General features: G+C 32.8%; 2 protein-coding genes across 4 annotated transcripts in view; both read left to right on the plus strand.

Moving 5' to 3' along the window:
* The first annotated feature begins 1,576 nt into the window (after positions 1 to 1,576).
* Positions 1,577 to 11,871, plus strand: Crag (DENN domain-containing protein Crag). Of its 3 annotated transcripts, XR_004979273.2 has the most exons (17): positions 1,577 to 1,900; positions 2,431 to 2,735; positions 2,795 to 3,341; positions 3,404 to 3,554; positions 3,654 to 3,755; positions 3,813 to 3,982; positions 4,042 to 4,255; positions 4,335 to 4,490; positions 4,643 to 5,045; positions 5,107 to 6,409; positions 6,475 to 6,771; positions 7,352 to 7,432; positions 9,467 to 9,836; positions 10,361 to 10,777; positions 10,845 to 11,023; positions 11,094 to 11,640; positions 11,713 to 11,871. XR_004979273.2 is itself a non-coding variant. In XM_014246279.3 (16 exons), exons 2-16 carry the CDS (start codon positions 2,435 to 2,437, stop codon positions 11,410 to 11,412), a joined length of 5,010 nt encoding a protein of 1,669 aa, XP_014101754.2. In that variant the 5' UTR covers positions 1,577 to 1,900; positions 2,431 to 2,434; the 3' UTR covers positions 11,413 to 11,871. The 3 variants fall into 3 exon arrangements, 2 of the variants coding, with proteins under 2 accessions (XP_014101754.2, XP_036231974.2); XM_014246279.3 differs by having other exon boundaries at positions 11,094 to 11,871; XM_036376081.2 differs by lacking the exon at positions 7,352 to 7,432 and having other exon boundaries at positions 11,094 to 11,871.
* Positions 11,872 to 15,324: 3,453 nt separating this feature from the next.
* oc (ocelliless) overlaps positions 15,325 to 16,612 on the plus strand; it is a 151,341-nt gene continuing 150,053 nt past the window's right edge. Inside the window, exon 1 of the mRNA XM_014246040.3 lies at positions 15,325 to 15,964. The gene's annotated coding sequence lies outside the window, so the exon portion shown is untranslated. The remainder of the gene's footprint in view (positions 15,965 to 16,612) is intronic.

Below are 16,612 nucleotides of genomic sequence, written 5' to 3' on the forward strand. Positions count from 1 at the left end.
GGGTGTTGTAATGGTTGCTTCGTAAACGCCACGAGCCGAATTTCCTTTATACTCAACAATTGAGCAATTTCATTCCGCTCATACAATATTTCTACTCACTGAGTGTTTTTTACAGTTAGTAAAGGTCCTAGACTCACACTCTTCTCAAGATTGACCCTTCTTCTCAACTACTTACTCATTTGTTTTTATTTTTGTACCTTTGTGTGACCACCAAACACTTTTTGCTGAAATTTGCATCTGCTCTTTATTTCTTTATCTTTTTTGAGCCACTGTCAGGAGAGCGTGTTGTGGTTATCTTAAGAAAACACGTGCGCTTGACTTCACACCATATTTCTACATGAATTTGTATTTCACAGAGGAAATTTAAAAACTATACAATGATACCCTGCACACTAGCATTTCTCATAGCATAAAAGGGTATAAAAAGGTATTTATCTTGATTTTTATCGATCAGTTGGTATGGCAGCTATATGCTATAGTCGTCCGATATCGGCGGTTCCGACAAATGAGTAGCTCCATGGAGAGAAAAGGACTTGTGTAAAATTTCCGATCGATATTTCCAAAACTAAAGGGCTAGTTCACGTACATGAAGACCGTCAGACGGACATTCCTGCTGGGTGTTAAAAACTTCATGGCAAATTTAATATATGTATTATGTTCAGGATATAAAAAGCCATAAACCGGAAGAAAAAAATTCAATTTTGTCAAATTTTTGATAAAATTTGTCTGGTAGACTTAGACGATAAAGGAATAAACTTATTGAACCTCAACCATCATAAGAAAAACGAATTGTTTATTTTCGTAGTTACTGTAGGAAAATCCTTCCCCTTCTTTCGTCCATGACATCACAAATTTATATAGTTTTCTGTTAAACGCACAGCAATAAAAGTAACGGGACTGAACTGTTGCAATTATATTTCTCAAAAAACGGAAATCGTTTAAGGATAGTTACACTCGCGAAAATATCCATCAGCTCTCAAAGAGAGAGATATCGCCAATATTAGAAAAGAAGAAGAATTTGAGAATTAAATAGTTAGGCCAGTCTTGACAAAAATTCAATATATTTTGCATATAATACAATATAAACATTCAATTGGTGGATCGAACCCAGAAGCAGCCATTTTTTATCAAAATATCATTAAATTTTTTTCCCCTTTTTAATATACTGAAATATATATTTATTGTATGCTTAAAAAGAAAAATTCGATTTCGTTTTCCATACTTCCACAATAAGTTATGAATGTAAGATCTTTTTTAGCAGACCACTACCACTTAGAAAAAATCTGTTAGAATTCTATAAGTTCCATTGCATTTAGAACAGTTTAGGCCAGTTTCTTGTTGTACCAACACTGGTATAAACACAGCTGCTCGTTTGTTTTGTTTTTAGTTGCAGAGTTGCAACAATTAGCATAACTATTTTATATTTTATTGTGTCAATGAACTGCCATTTCGATGATGTGTTCTTTTATTATTGAATGCGTACACTTTTTATAACAAAAAGTTTCTAGTAAATTTATTCCTTAAAACGTCAAACATTTTATTTGACATAATCGAATTTCCACAGCTGGCAGCTCTCAACTCACTTGGCAGTCACCGAACCAATGGATTTTGCAAAGAAAAATAAATTCCTATAGTGAAGCATTTCTGAATTTTATTCTTCGCTAGAATACTTATATATTCATTATTTAATCATTTATTTATCATTGGTGATTAATTGTAACAGTATTTAACAGAGCAATGATGATGTAAAAGGCAAAGACATTTTTTACGCAGTGCTGTGAAAAATTTTCAATTAGAAGCACACGACGAAGAAAGGAGTACAAGGCAAAAGTAGAAGGCAGCAGGCTGGTTAATGAGCAAATTGAATCATAAATTGCAAAAGCTAGCAAAATCAATTAAAGTGAGTTGTGTTTTTAAACAATACATAAACAAATTGTTTGTTAATAAAAGTAAATTGAGCCACAAAGTAAAATTCGCATTGCCAACGAGTAGTCTACGATGAGATTAATAGCAATTTGACCCCGACAGTAAGTGTAGAAATACTAGAAGAGGAAGTGGCGGAGTGGTGATTCATATGACAGTGCAAAGCTGCAAAGGCGAACTTGTTTGAACCAGCTCCTTGTATAAAACTAGTAATAAGGAAGGCGTTAACAAATATATATTGTTCAATGTAATCGAAGGATTTCTTTAAGTGGGTAGAACAGGTTGTTGTGCTGAAAAATTGCATGTGAATGCATTTTGTGTGAACTATTGTGAACGGCATAGCCATATCTGATTGGATTGTGGTTGCTGTGTGTTCGTTAGTGACCAAAACAAAGGCGATGAAAACGTCAAATGAAAACAAAGTGCAAATGTTATAGATATAGAATCGTTATATTGTTACTTAGTCCCATATCAGTTTTGTTATTCTTATTAATTTTTTTTCTACAGCGCAATGGAAGAGAAACGGATTGCTGACTATTTCGTAGTCGCTGGCATGCCAGAACAACCACAATTGCTGCAAGAGAATATATTTAGCGAATCTGGTCATTTACGTGCGGCCAATACAATCGAACCTATAACAGATATTGGTGTATATTTTCCGTTACTCGATGAAGAAGTACCCGACGGTTATGAGGTGTTGGAAACAACACCCTCTGGACTGCCTGCGAATCTCAATCATGGCTCTATGCGTTCAACTGAGTGTTATATTTACTATAAACGTGGTAAAGATCGACCGCCTCTGGTGGATATAGGTAAATATAACATTTTTCAACTAATTTACCTCTTTCTAATATTACAAAAATATTAATAGGTGTGCTGTACGAGGGACATGAACGCATAATGCCTGACGCCGAAATCGTCGCTGAAACACCGGGTGGACGCATAGCCAATGTGAATAATTCTTCATCAAAAATTTATCTCACCTATCGACGTGCACGACCCGACATGCCATGCAACGAGCTAGTCGTCACAGATTTATGTGTGATCGTGCATAGTAAAGGTGAACGGCCACCGCATGCATTCTGTCTCATATATAAAACACTCAATAGAGGTTATATGGGCAGTGATGTGTATTTATGTTACAAAAAATCGATGTACCGTCCGAAATTAATCAGTTACCAGCCAGAAATTTTACTACGTTATCCGACTGTCGATCATAATGACTTTCCATTAAATCTCTGCCCAAGTGTGCCGTTATTTTGTCTGCCAATGGGTGCATCGCTAGAGGCTTGGCCGCATGTACAGGAAGGAGAAAAGCGTAAACCCACAAGTGCTGTGTTTAGTACCTTTGTGCTGACAGTTAATGATGGCACATATAAGGTGTATGGTTCTGCATTGACATTTTATGAGGATTTCGAGTAAGTGCCAATACTGTGTGCTAACTTTGACAATAAGAAATATATAAAATTATTATTTTTAGGGAATCCGCATTAAATGAGAAACAGCGTGAACTATTGGGCTGGGATGAAGTGTTTGCGAGGCAGCATTCATTGCATATAATCAAATCTATTTGCCTTTTATCACACTATCCATTTGGTGACACTTTTGACAGATGGCTGCGTTACTTACATGTAAGTAAATATAAATTAGGGTTTTAGGATAATAATTTATATATGAATAAAATTTTAATATTTTAATTAAATTTTAATAATTTAATTTAAAATTTATAGCGCTTGGCGGTGCACGGTGTAGATTTACCAATATCAATTGAACGTTACGTAACGCAATTGTTGGATGAAGTACAATTCCCAGCGCCCAGCATACATTTGCAAGTAAGTGTGTATGAATATTTACTCTAACATTAAACCACATTTTTTATATAACAACAGCTTTCCAGCGAGCCGAAAGATCGCATATTGCTCACGCAACCGGAAGACTCGCCCTTGCCACGCAGCGGTGCTGGCTTTCACATGTTGCTACAGAATTTGGGTACTGACAATTGCTTGCATGTTATGCTGTTGGCGTTGACGGAGCAAAAAATCTTAATACACTCTTTGCGGTATGCTTCTAAAGTATTATTTTTTTTTTAAATATATTAAAATTATATATTTATTTTAGACCCGCCACATTAACTGCCGTTGGTGAGGCCATTGTTTCGCTGCTATTTCCCTTCAAATGGCAGTGTCCGTACATACCATTGTGCCCACTTGGCTTGGCGGAGGTCTTACATGCACCATTACCTTATTTGATCGGTGTCGATTCACGTTTTTTCGATTTATATGAGCCGCCACAAGATGTGACTTGTATCGATTTGGATACAAACACGATCAGCGTAAGTTGAACTATATGTGTGCCACGTACATAGATATATTCATTTCTTATCTACCCCATATATTTGTTTTGGCTTACAGTTGTGTGAATCACAAAAGCATTTGACGATAAAATTATTGCCTAAACGTGCTGCGCGTATTTTGCGACAAACACTCAACGAATTGGAAGTTCTAAAAGCCACACACATCGAATCAACAAATAGCCTTGATAGGGATCTAAGAAAACGAAAGCGTGAGGTATCTTATCTGTCGCATTTAAAATAAATACTGCCAAGCTTTTTTTTTTTTGATATATATATATTTGTAACTGATAACATTAAATGCAACCATTTTAGAAAAGGAATAGTCGATATTAATATTAATTATTTTGTCGCCCTTTTTATATCCAGCATGATCTCGAACAACGAATACAGGAGGCCTTTCTACTCTTTATGGCATCGATTTTGCGCGGCTATCGTGACTACTTAACGCCCATATCGAAGGCGCCCTCTGTCGGCGCCACTGATCCAAGTGCCTTATTTCAGTTGAAGGCGTTCTTGCGATCGCGCGATAAGGCGCATCAGAAATTCTTTGAACTACTCATGAAAACACAAATGTTTATACGTTTCATTGAGGAACGTTCTTTCGTCTCCGATGGCGATCATGGTCTTACATTTTTCGACGAATGTGCCGAAAAAGTGGGCGCATACGATGACACACCATCCGATTTGCGCTTGGTTGACTGGGAGTCGGGGCAGAATAGCGAGCGCACGAAGTACATATTCCCACCCGATAGCGTGGGACCCAAACAAGGTTAGAGCTACTAATTTATGCGCAAAAATACGTTTCTAAAATTAATTTCGCTTACAAACAGATACTTCCGGTGCGGTTTACAACTATGCCAACTTCACACTGAACCCCAGCCTTTTGAAATCATCGAAAAAGACTGCGCTAAATCACTTTCTACAACAGCAGCTGAATGGCTCGCTGGCGCCCGGTTCACCAATAGCGCGCCGCACAAAGCACGAGATTAAACTCTCGCAAAAAATGGCGCGTCGCTGTCAGATGCACCCGGAGGCATGGTCGAAATATTTGCTAGCCACATGCTACTCGATTTACTTTCTCATACTGCCGTCCATGGTGAATGAGACGCGTCAGGCGAATAAGGAGCATGATACATTGCGCGCCGCCTACGATATGTTAGTGCGCGCATCCAAACTGAAAATCACCTGTGATGAGTTCTGCTACCGCATCATGATGCAATTGTGCGGCATACACAATCTACCCGTACTAGCTGTGCGCCTGCACTATTTAATGAAGCGCTCGGGCGTGCAACCGAACGCGCTTACCTACGGCTTCTACAATCGCTGCGTGCTCGAATCGGATTGGCCCAGCGACAGCACGACGCTCAGCCAGTTGCGTTGGAATCGTATTAAAAACGTAGTGCTTGGCGCAGCGCATTTTCGACGCGCCGGCAAGCGGCACGCCGCCAAGAAACCACTATCAGCGTCATGCGAAAATAATCTAAGCACGCTAGAAACGGTGGATGGCACCTCGCGTACCAGCTTAGATTCATCGACATCGTCGCATATGGAGCGCGGCGCTGGCGACGCGCATGCATACAGCGCGACACTGCTCGACTTCTCGGCATTCGACAAGCTACGCGGCAAACTGGGCAGTATTGTGCGCCAATCAGCCATGGCAATGGGCGCGCAAGACCCAGCAGGCGATGTGATCAGCTCAACTGCCGGTCTGTTGATATCGGGTGAGAGTAAAGCGAGTGGTGAAAAATTGGCCAGCGATAAGAGCGCGGCGGCGACGAGCACATCCGCGCCACACACACCGAGCAGTCCACACAGTCCCGGCTGTGATTTGGGCGTTGTGGGCGCTGGCGGCAAGCTGCAATTGACTAAAACCGAGAGTTTCGGTGGCGATGCGCAGCTACTCGACAAATTGCAGCGCAAGCAATCGCTGCCGAGCGAAGCAAGCGGGCCGCGCTATAAGATAATGAATATAGGTGATGGCGAAGACTATGTAGCGGACGATACAACGGCACTGAAAGATAATGAAATAGAGCATGAAATCGCGAGTTCGCAAGAGGAGCTCGACTTTGTGGCGCGCAGCGCAGACATGAGTGCAGAGCACGAGCAAATCGACAACTTGCAGAGTCCAACGAAGTAAGCGCGCGTAAACTGATATATTATCAAACAATATTTTTATTTAATTACTTTTCGTTCTACAGAATATCGCCGCGTACGCCGGTCACGCAAAACGATCCGCTCGGCGCCTTGAATGAAGAACTGCAAGATCAGACCACGCCCACAAACACCAAAGAGCCAGCTGGTGAACAAGCCAACGCTGGCGCAAATAACAGCTCTATGTATACCGATAAGCCGATCTTATTCAAGGGTCAACGCAGCGCGACCTTTGACGAATCGACGCATTTGAGCAAAAGCATGCAGCGTTCGGAGACAATGCCCGGCTCAAGTGTCGCATCGAGCTTAGCCAATTTCGGTTCATCCATTAAATTCAATATCGGGTAACTATTATTTGCACAACACAAACATACCTACAATACATACAAACTTGAGTAGCTTGATTTCCAAGTAGCCAAGCGCTAATTAGCTGAGCCTTAGCAATTTAGCAATATGCTAGTATATCAATGAAATATTATGGAAAATTTGTTTGCCGTGCCAAAACTGTTGACACAATGAAAATACATACAGAGAAATCAGTATAAATTCATTTAATTTTTTTTTTTGTTTTTTGAGTACAAAAAAAAATCGTCGCTATCGCAAACTTAATGCATGCAACTATAATTTTTTTTTTTTTTTGAAATTGTTATTAATTTTTTTTTTTTGTTTTTTTAAATTGTTATTAATTTTTTTTTTTTTTTTTTGAAATTGTTATTAATTTTTTTTTTATCTTTTCAAAAAAAAATTGGTTTTAAAATTTTTTTTGCAAGTTTTTCTTTTGTAAGCTGTTAGCGCGCGCTCTCTGATTTGATTACCTCTATGTTTTAAAAGTATACTTTTTTTGCTATATTGTTTTTTCTTTATTATTTAATTGTCACTTCCCCCAATTTTTTAATGAAACAAATTTGTACCATGTTTTCGTAGACGTTATTCACCTGCACGATTCTCATTTAAGAAAGACAGTTTCAAGCCCAACATTATTATAGAAAATATTTCGAATATAAGGTAAGTGCCACCGTCTCAAAGTCACAGTTATGTGTGTACATACATACATATGTACATATATACTGTGCGGTGTGTGGGCGTCCAGTTGTTTCTGTTCCAATATTATCTTATGTTTTGTTCTTTTGTTTCGTTCGGTTACGGCGCCACACACTACCCTACTTTAGCTGCTTTGTTATGAAAAATTCCACTCTTTTTATAATTTTCTACACAAACATACATACATACATACAAATGTATTTTCGGTGATGGTTTTTTCTCTAAGTTTGGCTTCTTTTCGACCCAATACAAAAGTGCAAAAGTTCTATTTTGATTTCAAATTAGACGCCATAGTTTTAGTTGTGTTTGTTGTTTAACTAATTATTTGTGAAAAAAGGTGATGGTTACTTTTAAATTATGAAATATTTTTGTTTGTTTATTCATAAAAATACGCTTCTTTTGATTGTGGCAGCTTTAAGATAAGCGACAAGTCGACATTTTTGATACAAAAAGATTTGTTTTAAAACTTTTTCAATATTCTTGATTTTTTTTTTCAAAATGTTTATTTTTTAAATTTTTTCTTTTAATTTTTTTTTTCAATTTTTACATTTTTTAACCTTTTTTTTATTTCAAAATTTTTTTTCTTCTTTGTTAATTTTTATATTTTCAAAATTCTTATTTTTTTACAAATTTGATTTCCTTCATATTTTTTTTTATATTTTTTTTTTTTTTTTTTAATATTTACTTTTTTAAAATATTTATTATATCAAAATTTTTTTTTTTAAGATTTTTGTTTTTCTTATTAAGTTTTAAACTTTTATTTCTTTTCCAAATGTTTATTATTTTTCAAAGTTTCAAAATTTTTATATTTTCAAAGTTTCAAAATTTTTATATGTTCAAACTATTAATTTTTTTTACTTCCAAAATTTTTAATTTTTTTTTTTTCAAAATATTTCAAAACTTTTTACTTACTTATTATTTCAAAACCTTTTCATACCCAATATTATTTTTTAAATGTTTATATATTGTATTTTCAGAATGTTTTTTTTTCAATTTTTTCTTTTAATTTTTTTTCAAAATATCTATTTTTTTATTTATTTTTAAAATTCTTATTTTGTTTCCAAATTTTAATACCTTAAATTTTTTTTTTTAATTTGTTTTTATATTTTTTTTTCAAATTTTTTTTATTTAATGTTTGATATTTCAAATTTTTTTTAGTTGTTTTTTCAAATATTTTTTTAATTTTTATTTTTTCAAAATATTTATTATTTAAAAACTTTTTCCTACAATATTATTTATTCATAAATTTTGTTTATCTTATGAAATTCAAAATTTTTATATATTTTCAAAATATATATTAGTTTTCAAAATTTAAAATTTTTTATATCTTCAAAATTTTTTATATTTTTTTACTTTCAAAATTTTTAATGTTTATTAATATTTTTTTTATTCGAAATTTTTATTTTTAAAATATTTTTTTTTTCCCCAAATTCTTATTTTTTTGAAAATACTTTCTAAATTTTTCTATTTTTATTATATTTATATTTTATCAAAACGTTCATATCTTCAAACTTTTAATCTGTTTAGTTATTTTTCATAATTTAAATTTTTTCAAAGTGTTTTTTTTATGTATATGCCTCTTACGAACAAACCTTTTGTAAATTGTTACTTAACGAAAAAAATAAAAAAAAATTGTCTAATATCACATTTAAATACATTTTGTATACATATAATACTATTGCACTAAAAATACGAAACAAAATTTCAAAAAACATATTTTAAAAGTTCCCCACAAGCTTTATAAATTATTTTTATTTATAGTTTTTGAGTTATTTGATTTAATTATTATATATTTTCTAATTACATTTAGTTGATTGCTTTTTTAACCAACAAATGACCTTTGACCCAATACACACAATGCCTTGCACTAATTTACTAAAACAAATTCACACCTTTTAACAAAATTTGCTTAGAAATTTACATTTCTGCTTTAAAGTAGTTTTTTTACGCATGTAAGCGAATATATTTAATATTTTACCGCTTGCTAAATTCTTTCAGTCCAAGTTTAACCAGTAAAAAATCGAATGAGATCATTCAAGGTAGTCTGAGTAGCATAAAGTACGCAGCCAATTCGTTAACACGAAAATTCGATGAGATTAAAGGGGCGTTCTCGACCCAAACAACGCCGGTGAAAACGCCAGGCAGCATTGGACACACCGAGGGCGCGACCGATGAGGACATGATCGCACATGAGGATGGTACATTGAAGATGCGACGCGTCTCCAGTGACTTGGACCCATGGGGTAGGCTGAGTGAGTCGCGCAAGTCGAGCTACAATAATTTGGTGCCGTTGGGTGAAAACTCTTCAGCGTTGAATTTGAGCGCATTTCCAGTGCTGCCAGAAAATTTATATACACCTGTGGCGGATGTAAGTTGAGAATTTAAAATTTATTATACTAATACATTTTTTATTATTTGTTTTTTCTTTGATTACATTTATTTATAATTTTTTTTTTTGATTTAAAGTTTTTTTTTTTAATTTTAGTTTTGCTTTGAAGTTTTGTTTATTTTCATTTTTTATTATTTGTTTTTTCTTTGATTACATTTATTTATAATTTTTTTAACTTATTTTTGATTTAAAGTTTTTTTAAAATTTTTTTTTTTGATTTAAAGTTTTTTTTTTTTAATTTTAGTTTTGATTTGAAGTTTTTTTTTAATTTTTTTTTTAATTTTTTTTTATTTACAAGTTTTGTTTATTTTTTTTTATTTAAATAAAACTTGTAAATTTTTATTTTAAAAAAATTTGTTAATATTTTTTTAATTTTTTTTTGTTTTTTTTTTATTTTATTTTTTAAAGTTAATTATGTTTTACATTTCGTTTTGTGTTTATTTAATTTATCTTAATCAAAATTTAAAATTCTTCCTCCATCTATAATATTGCTCAAATCTCAGGTAGTGGAGCGTCCCGAGTGTGATGTACTCATTCAAATCACTTCGTGTTCGCAATGCCACAACTGTTCGGTATTACTCTACGATGAGGAGATTATGTCCGGTTGGTCAGCCGAGGATTCCAACTTGAATACAACCTGCCATGCATGTAATAAATTAACCGTGCCATTCCTGAGCGTGCAAATTGTGGTTGACGACTCCTTGAAGGCGCTTAAACAATCAGACAGCTTAACAATTCCATATCTTAATCCGCTAGTGTTGCGTAAAGAGCTCGAAAATATACTTACACAGGAGGGTGATATTGCGCTGGTGAAGCCAAGCTTCGTGGAAGAGCATCCAATCATATATTGGAATCTATTGTGGATCATGGAACGTATCGAGAGTAAAACGCACTTGCCGGAGCTTTGTCTGCCCGTAGCGGTGAGTGTTTTATAATTGTTGCTGTTTATTGTTTTCACAAATTTACTTTTTCTTTCTTCATATTCAGTCTGATGAAGAGTGCGATCCGCTCAGCAAAGTGAAGACTGTCAGCATTCAATGCCTGTGGGACAATTTAAGACTACACAGCGAAGCCGGTCCGCCCATGTATATACTGCATAAACAAAATCAGCCAGCCAGTCCGCTACTGAAAGCGCTACTCACCGATCAGGCGCATTTGAATAAGAAGTAACTCGCTCTTTATTCATTTTTATACTCACATTTATTTATTGATATTGATTTTTTCTTTTCACTTTAGTGTCATTCAACAAATAATTTCAGCCATACGCTGCAATGATCTTTTAACGCCCGTCAAGCGCTTGGCTAACGAACGCCACAAGTTGCAGAATAACGGTGTCAATCGTACACACTCCATCTATCGTGATATACTCTTTTTGGCGCTCACCGCCATCGGGCGCTCCAATGTCGACTTGGCCACATTCCATCGCGAATACGCTTCGATCTTCGACAAGTTAACCGAAAAGGAATGTAAAATGTTCTACCGCAATCAAGATCTGCCACCATCGGCGGCAACTATCTTTTGTCGCGCCTACTTTAAACCGTTATTGCTTCCTTGACGTGAAATCAATTATATACAGCACGATTTCCACAACAACAACAACAACGCGAAGACAGCAAATACAAATGCACACGAAGATGACATGACGGAAGCGCTAAGTGTTGTTGCAGTGGATTACTAAAACGGTAAACTTTACAACCTGCATACCGAGAGCAAGCGCGCAAGTGCTGTTGTGTAATATGAAAATGTAAATTGAATTATGATATGATAATAACGTGGAAAGCAAGTAAGATATACGATGATGCTGTGGTTTTGAACGGAAATGGCAATGTTGAGACGGTACTTATTAACATTTCAGGCTTGTGTTTAATAAATGTGTGAGTTTTTGGGGACGTATGTGTGTGTGTATGAATGCCGAGAAATCACGATTACACTTCGAAAGTTTAAAAAATAGTTTATTGAATGAAATTATGCCACATAAATACATATTTATAACGGAGCTTTTCTGTCCACCTTATGGCCTTGAAATTAGTTATGTTTAACGTTTTATTTTATGCAGCGCTGGCTTTTTTTATGTTACACATAAAGCTGAATGTTAGAAAAGACAATATTGATATAGAAATTGTATAAAATGAATTAAGAAAACTTTTTTTCATTTCACTAAAAATCAAAACAATATAAAATATTGTTTTTTTAAGATTTCTGTTTATTAACAAAGGTTTATTATCATTAACTAATTTTATTTTATTCACAAAAAATTGTTAAGAATACTTTTATTAAAAAAATGTATTGTTAACAGTTCATTTTTTATTAAACATATTTTGTTTTTATTAACCCTTTTCTTTTCTTATAAAAAAATTGTTTTTTTATCATTTCTTTCATTAAATTTTTGCTATTAAATTAGTTTTTTTATTAATTTTTATTAAATTTTTTTTCTATTAATTCTTTTCTATGTTTTTTTAATTAAACTTTTTTTTTGCTATTAAATTCTTTTTTTTCTATTAAACTTTTTTTAATTTAATTTTTATTTTTTTTTTTATATTTTTAATTTTTTTTTTTAATTTTTAATTTTTTTTAATTTTTTTTATTTTTTTTATTTTTTTTTTATTTTGTTTTATATTTTTTTTTTTTTTTATAAAATTTTGTTTTTAACAATTTTTTTATTTAAAATATAACGCAGCAATCTTTAGTTTGCTGTCTCGAAACCTCTAAATTAGAATATTACAAATTTATTTCCAGTAATTTTTTTTTAACGCAATGGCATACACATAGTTAACTTAACATAGCTTTTTTCTTTATCTTCTTTAATTCGTTCCAAATATTTTAAATGGTGAAATATTTTTATATAAATACAGAATTTATTTTTTAAATTACTACTTAGTTTGTTAACTAAATTTTGCTACTTAAAAAATTTAATTTTACCACTTAAATATATACACTGTTATTCTTGGTATGGAATTTAATAGAAATTTCGAATTTCTTCAGTTCTTTTTTTTACTCTTTTTTTTTACAAAAAATGTTGATGCTTTAATACATTTTTTATTGCTCAATGCTCGAAATTTTAATATTTCCCAACGCTCATCTTTACTAAATTTAATTTAGCATGATTACTCCATAATTTACGCATTCTTTTAATGATAATAATAAATATTATATAAGCGAACGAGTTTCGTTTTCAATAATTAGGTGAAGTGTGTGAAAACGTGTTTGAATGAGTGTTAATAATAGTAAATGAAATAAAAATGAAATGAATAGTAAATGAATCGAAAAACAAACAAAAAATTAATAAAAAAAAAAGATAAAAGCTGGTATTGGTACGATTTCCGGTAATGGTACTTAAAAAGCATGAAAAAAACGAAAAAAGAAATTCCTTTACGTAACTTAGCTTTAAAGCGCACTCTGTACTTCGTCATTTCCTACACAACTAGCGATAATACTGCAGATTGACTGCCCTAATCAGCACTTACCACTGATGGCTATAACAACAATAAGTCGACGTCAGCAGCATCCACGCAACCACGCATCATTTTAGGCTAGTTTTTAGAGACAATACACTTTCGTGCTCATTTTGGTATTTTGTACTTTTTCGTAAACCTACTCGTAAATATGTAGCATGTATGTATGTAGGTATAATTATGTAAACTAAGTGTAATTTTTGTTTCTGAAATGCACTGATATCACTCTCAGTCACTCGCTAAATACCCGTAATCCGTTCATTCGTAATTTGCCTTATTATGGGACGCACCAAACACTAATCAGCAGCCGAAACGAACGCACTCACACAGAACTTACTACTTAATTTAGCAACTTCAACTTGTGAGCGCTGAGTAGCCTAAAATTTAATAATACATAAATAAATGTGTGAAATCAATCAACCAAATGAACAATATTAATAATAACAAACTAAAATTCAGTTATTGTTACTTATTGTAAGCATAATTATGTATTTTAATATCATATACAGACAAAGATAACGGCGAACTTACTTGCATACATATATATAATCAACTACGTTTGGTCGGTTAAAAACTATACCTATGTATACTATACAAAATAAATTTAATTATGATAGACATATATATGTATCTCCAAGTTAGCGTTTATGAGCAGAAAACAAAACAAAACAAAAAATCAAGAAGTTCATACTTATATTACAACATTAACAGAAAGAATATCCTTTAGAAATGTTTTACAACTAAATATGTTTACATAAAATAAATAAAAATTATCACTATACAAAAATTTAAAAGGATTCTTATTATTAAATAGTAAGTAAAATGGTTTCTCTACTACACAAACACTTTCTAACTCGTTAAATCGTGGTGTGGATTCAAAACACAAGTCTGATTTTTTAATAATTGCACCCTGAACACAGTGTATTAAGCTTGCCACGAAATTTGTGACACACAGAAGTAAATGTCGGAAGCCCTATAATATATATGTGCATACATATATAATCAGCATAACGAGCTGAGTCCATTTAAATATATGCGTCTGTCTGTATATACGCGAACTATTTCATCAGTTTTTGGAGATATCGATCTGAAAATTTGCGCTTATTCTTTGCGATGGAACGATTAAACTTAAGTCCACGTATAGAAAACTTGTTTTTTTGGACAAGGCATCCACGAAATTTGCCAATAATTATTGTTCAAGGTAACGCTTCAATTTCCGAATATATTGCTCAGATCGAACTAAGTCAAGTTCTTGTAATAAACGCTTGAATCTGTGAAGGGTATTATCGCTTTAGTTAACGTTTTTTTTTGTTTATTTATAGTGATGTATACAATATTTGAAATTACATCGTACCAGTGAAAATTCAATCATATAATCTTTTATGCAGGAATGCAAACTTTAAGACATACATATATACATACTCGTAAATAAATGTCAGCTATGCTAACCGTGGTTTAAGCGCCCAGCAACTGCACAAACCTCAATTTGTTCATAATTTATTTCTAAGTGTTTTATTAATTTTAAACTAAATAATAAACATCAGCACAAGGTTGCATTTTAATGTCGTAAAGCCTAAAGCACAATTCAGATTTCTTTTAATGTTCAAATGCGATTTAAAAAGCTTTTTTAAACTTTACTTGGTGCCAAGCGTAAGTCACGCCGTTTGGCATTTGTGACTCGATTTGAATTCAAACCTTTTACGCACAAAAAGGAAATTTGGCACAGGGTGTTACCGGATAAAACAAAATACATATCCGCCTTGTGAAGCTTTACAAACATAAGTACTTTTATTTCATGTTTAATGCTTTTATAACAAAACAATTAGCAATATAATGAAATTAATATTTACCAATTCCAAATTAAAACTACTTATAAATCACAACCATCATTAAATTATCAAATTAAACGAATGAATAACCAAAACAAAGAAAACATCGAAATACTTGGAAATGCAGCAATTGGAAAGTTAAAATAACGGAAGTTAACATCTGACATTTTGTTTCCATTATTTCGCTAAAAAATTCAACAGTTGGCCGGCCAAAACGATAAATTACGAATGCTAAAATTTGATTGCGCTGTGCCTAAATATTTTTGGGGGGCAGTGATGGGTTTAAACTTTTGGCATCAATAATAATAAAAAAAATTATTGCAAAGCCATAACTGTACAAAAAATGCTATACTAATAAGTGTAAATGGTTACTTAATAGTTTACTTTAAACACTTGTATTAATACATAAGTAAAGTGTTGGAATCCTTTTTTTTTCTTCGCGAAAAAAATGAAGGACTTCTATAAAATGCATAACTAAAATGCCAATCGCAAAACTAAGTACTTCAAGAATAGGGAAATATATTTAAAACTTAATATATGTATGTGCATATATTTATTGTTTATTAATGGTATTTGTACTGCTTTTTTGTTTGGTGGATAATTTAAGAAAAATATCTTACCAAAAGACATTACCAAAAAACGACGACTGCAAAATAAAATGTTACACCTAGTTAGCGCTTCGCAAAAAAGCCGGTTGCTATAAAAGTGTTTTGTGATTATTTTTTTTTATGAATGACAAAAGTGTGATTGTGATTTGTGTGTATGGAATAAGTTCGCAAAACGTGAACGCAAGCGCATCTTAAATCTAAAAACCACCCGCTCATTGGTAAGTTCAAGAAATTCAAAAATTTCTCTGTTGTTAACTGAACTATTTATCTAATTCTACCAACTACAAGTAGTCTAAAACATTTTCCTAAAAACTTAAAGAAAAACATCGGAGACAATATAAAGTATATATAATATATAAATGATCAGTGTGTTGTGCTGAGTCAATTTAGCCAAGTCCGTCTGTCAATTAATCCCTCAGTTTTTCAGATGCCGATGTGAATTTTAACACACGTCCTTTCTCCCCAAGAAGCTGTTTCTTTGTCAGAACGGCCGATATAGAACCGCTATAAGATATATGCAGCTGCCGTACAAACTGATCGACCAAACTCAAGTCCTTGCATGGAAAAAAAATTTTTTGTCACGAAATTTGGCACAGATCATTGCTCAAAACAACGGCACAAACTCCGAACAAATTTTTCAGAACGGACAATTATAGCATCTACCTGTCATACAAACTGAGCGATCAAATTCAAGATACAAGCTATTTTTGTACCCTTTATGCTATAAAAATGCACATGTGGCAATATTCTACGTTATTCTTATAAAAGAAAACTTAAAAAGCTTTGGCTGCTATTAGCATACAATCTAGTATAAATAATTGAAACGTACGAAAGTAATTGATATAAAAATAATCGCTTTCAAAGCA

Source organism: Bactrocera oleae, chromosome 5 (assembly GCF_042242935.1).
Source record: "Bactrocera oleae isolate idBacOlea1 chromosome 5, idBacOlea1, whole genome shotgun sequence".
NCBI classification, from domain to species: domain Eukaryota; kingdom Metazoa; phylum Arthropoda; class Insecta; order Diptera; family Tephritidae; genus Bactrocera; species Bactrocera oleae.

Bases quoted from the DNA above. Each gene is read 5' to 3' on its own strand.
- Crag (XM_014246279.3), top strand. From the start codon at position 2,435: ATGGAAGAGAAACGGATTGCTGACTATTTCGTAGTCGCTGGCATGCCA. The intron at 2,736-2,794 runs GTAAATATAACA...AAATATTAATAG, and splicing joins ACCGCCTCTGGTGGATATAG to GTGTGCTGTACGAGGGACAT. The intron at 4,491-4,642 runs GTATCTTATCTG...TTTTATATCCAG, and splicing joins TAAGAAAACGAAAGCGTGAG to CATGATCTCGAACAACGAAT.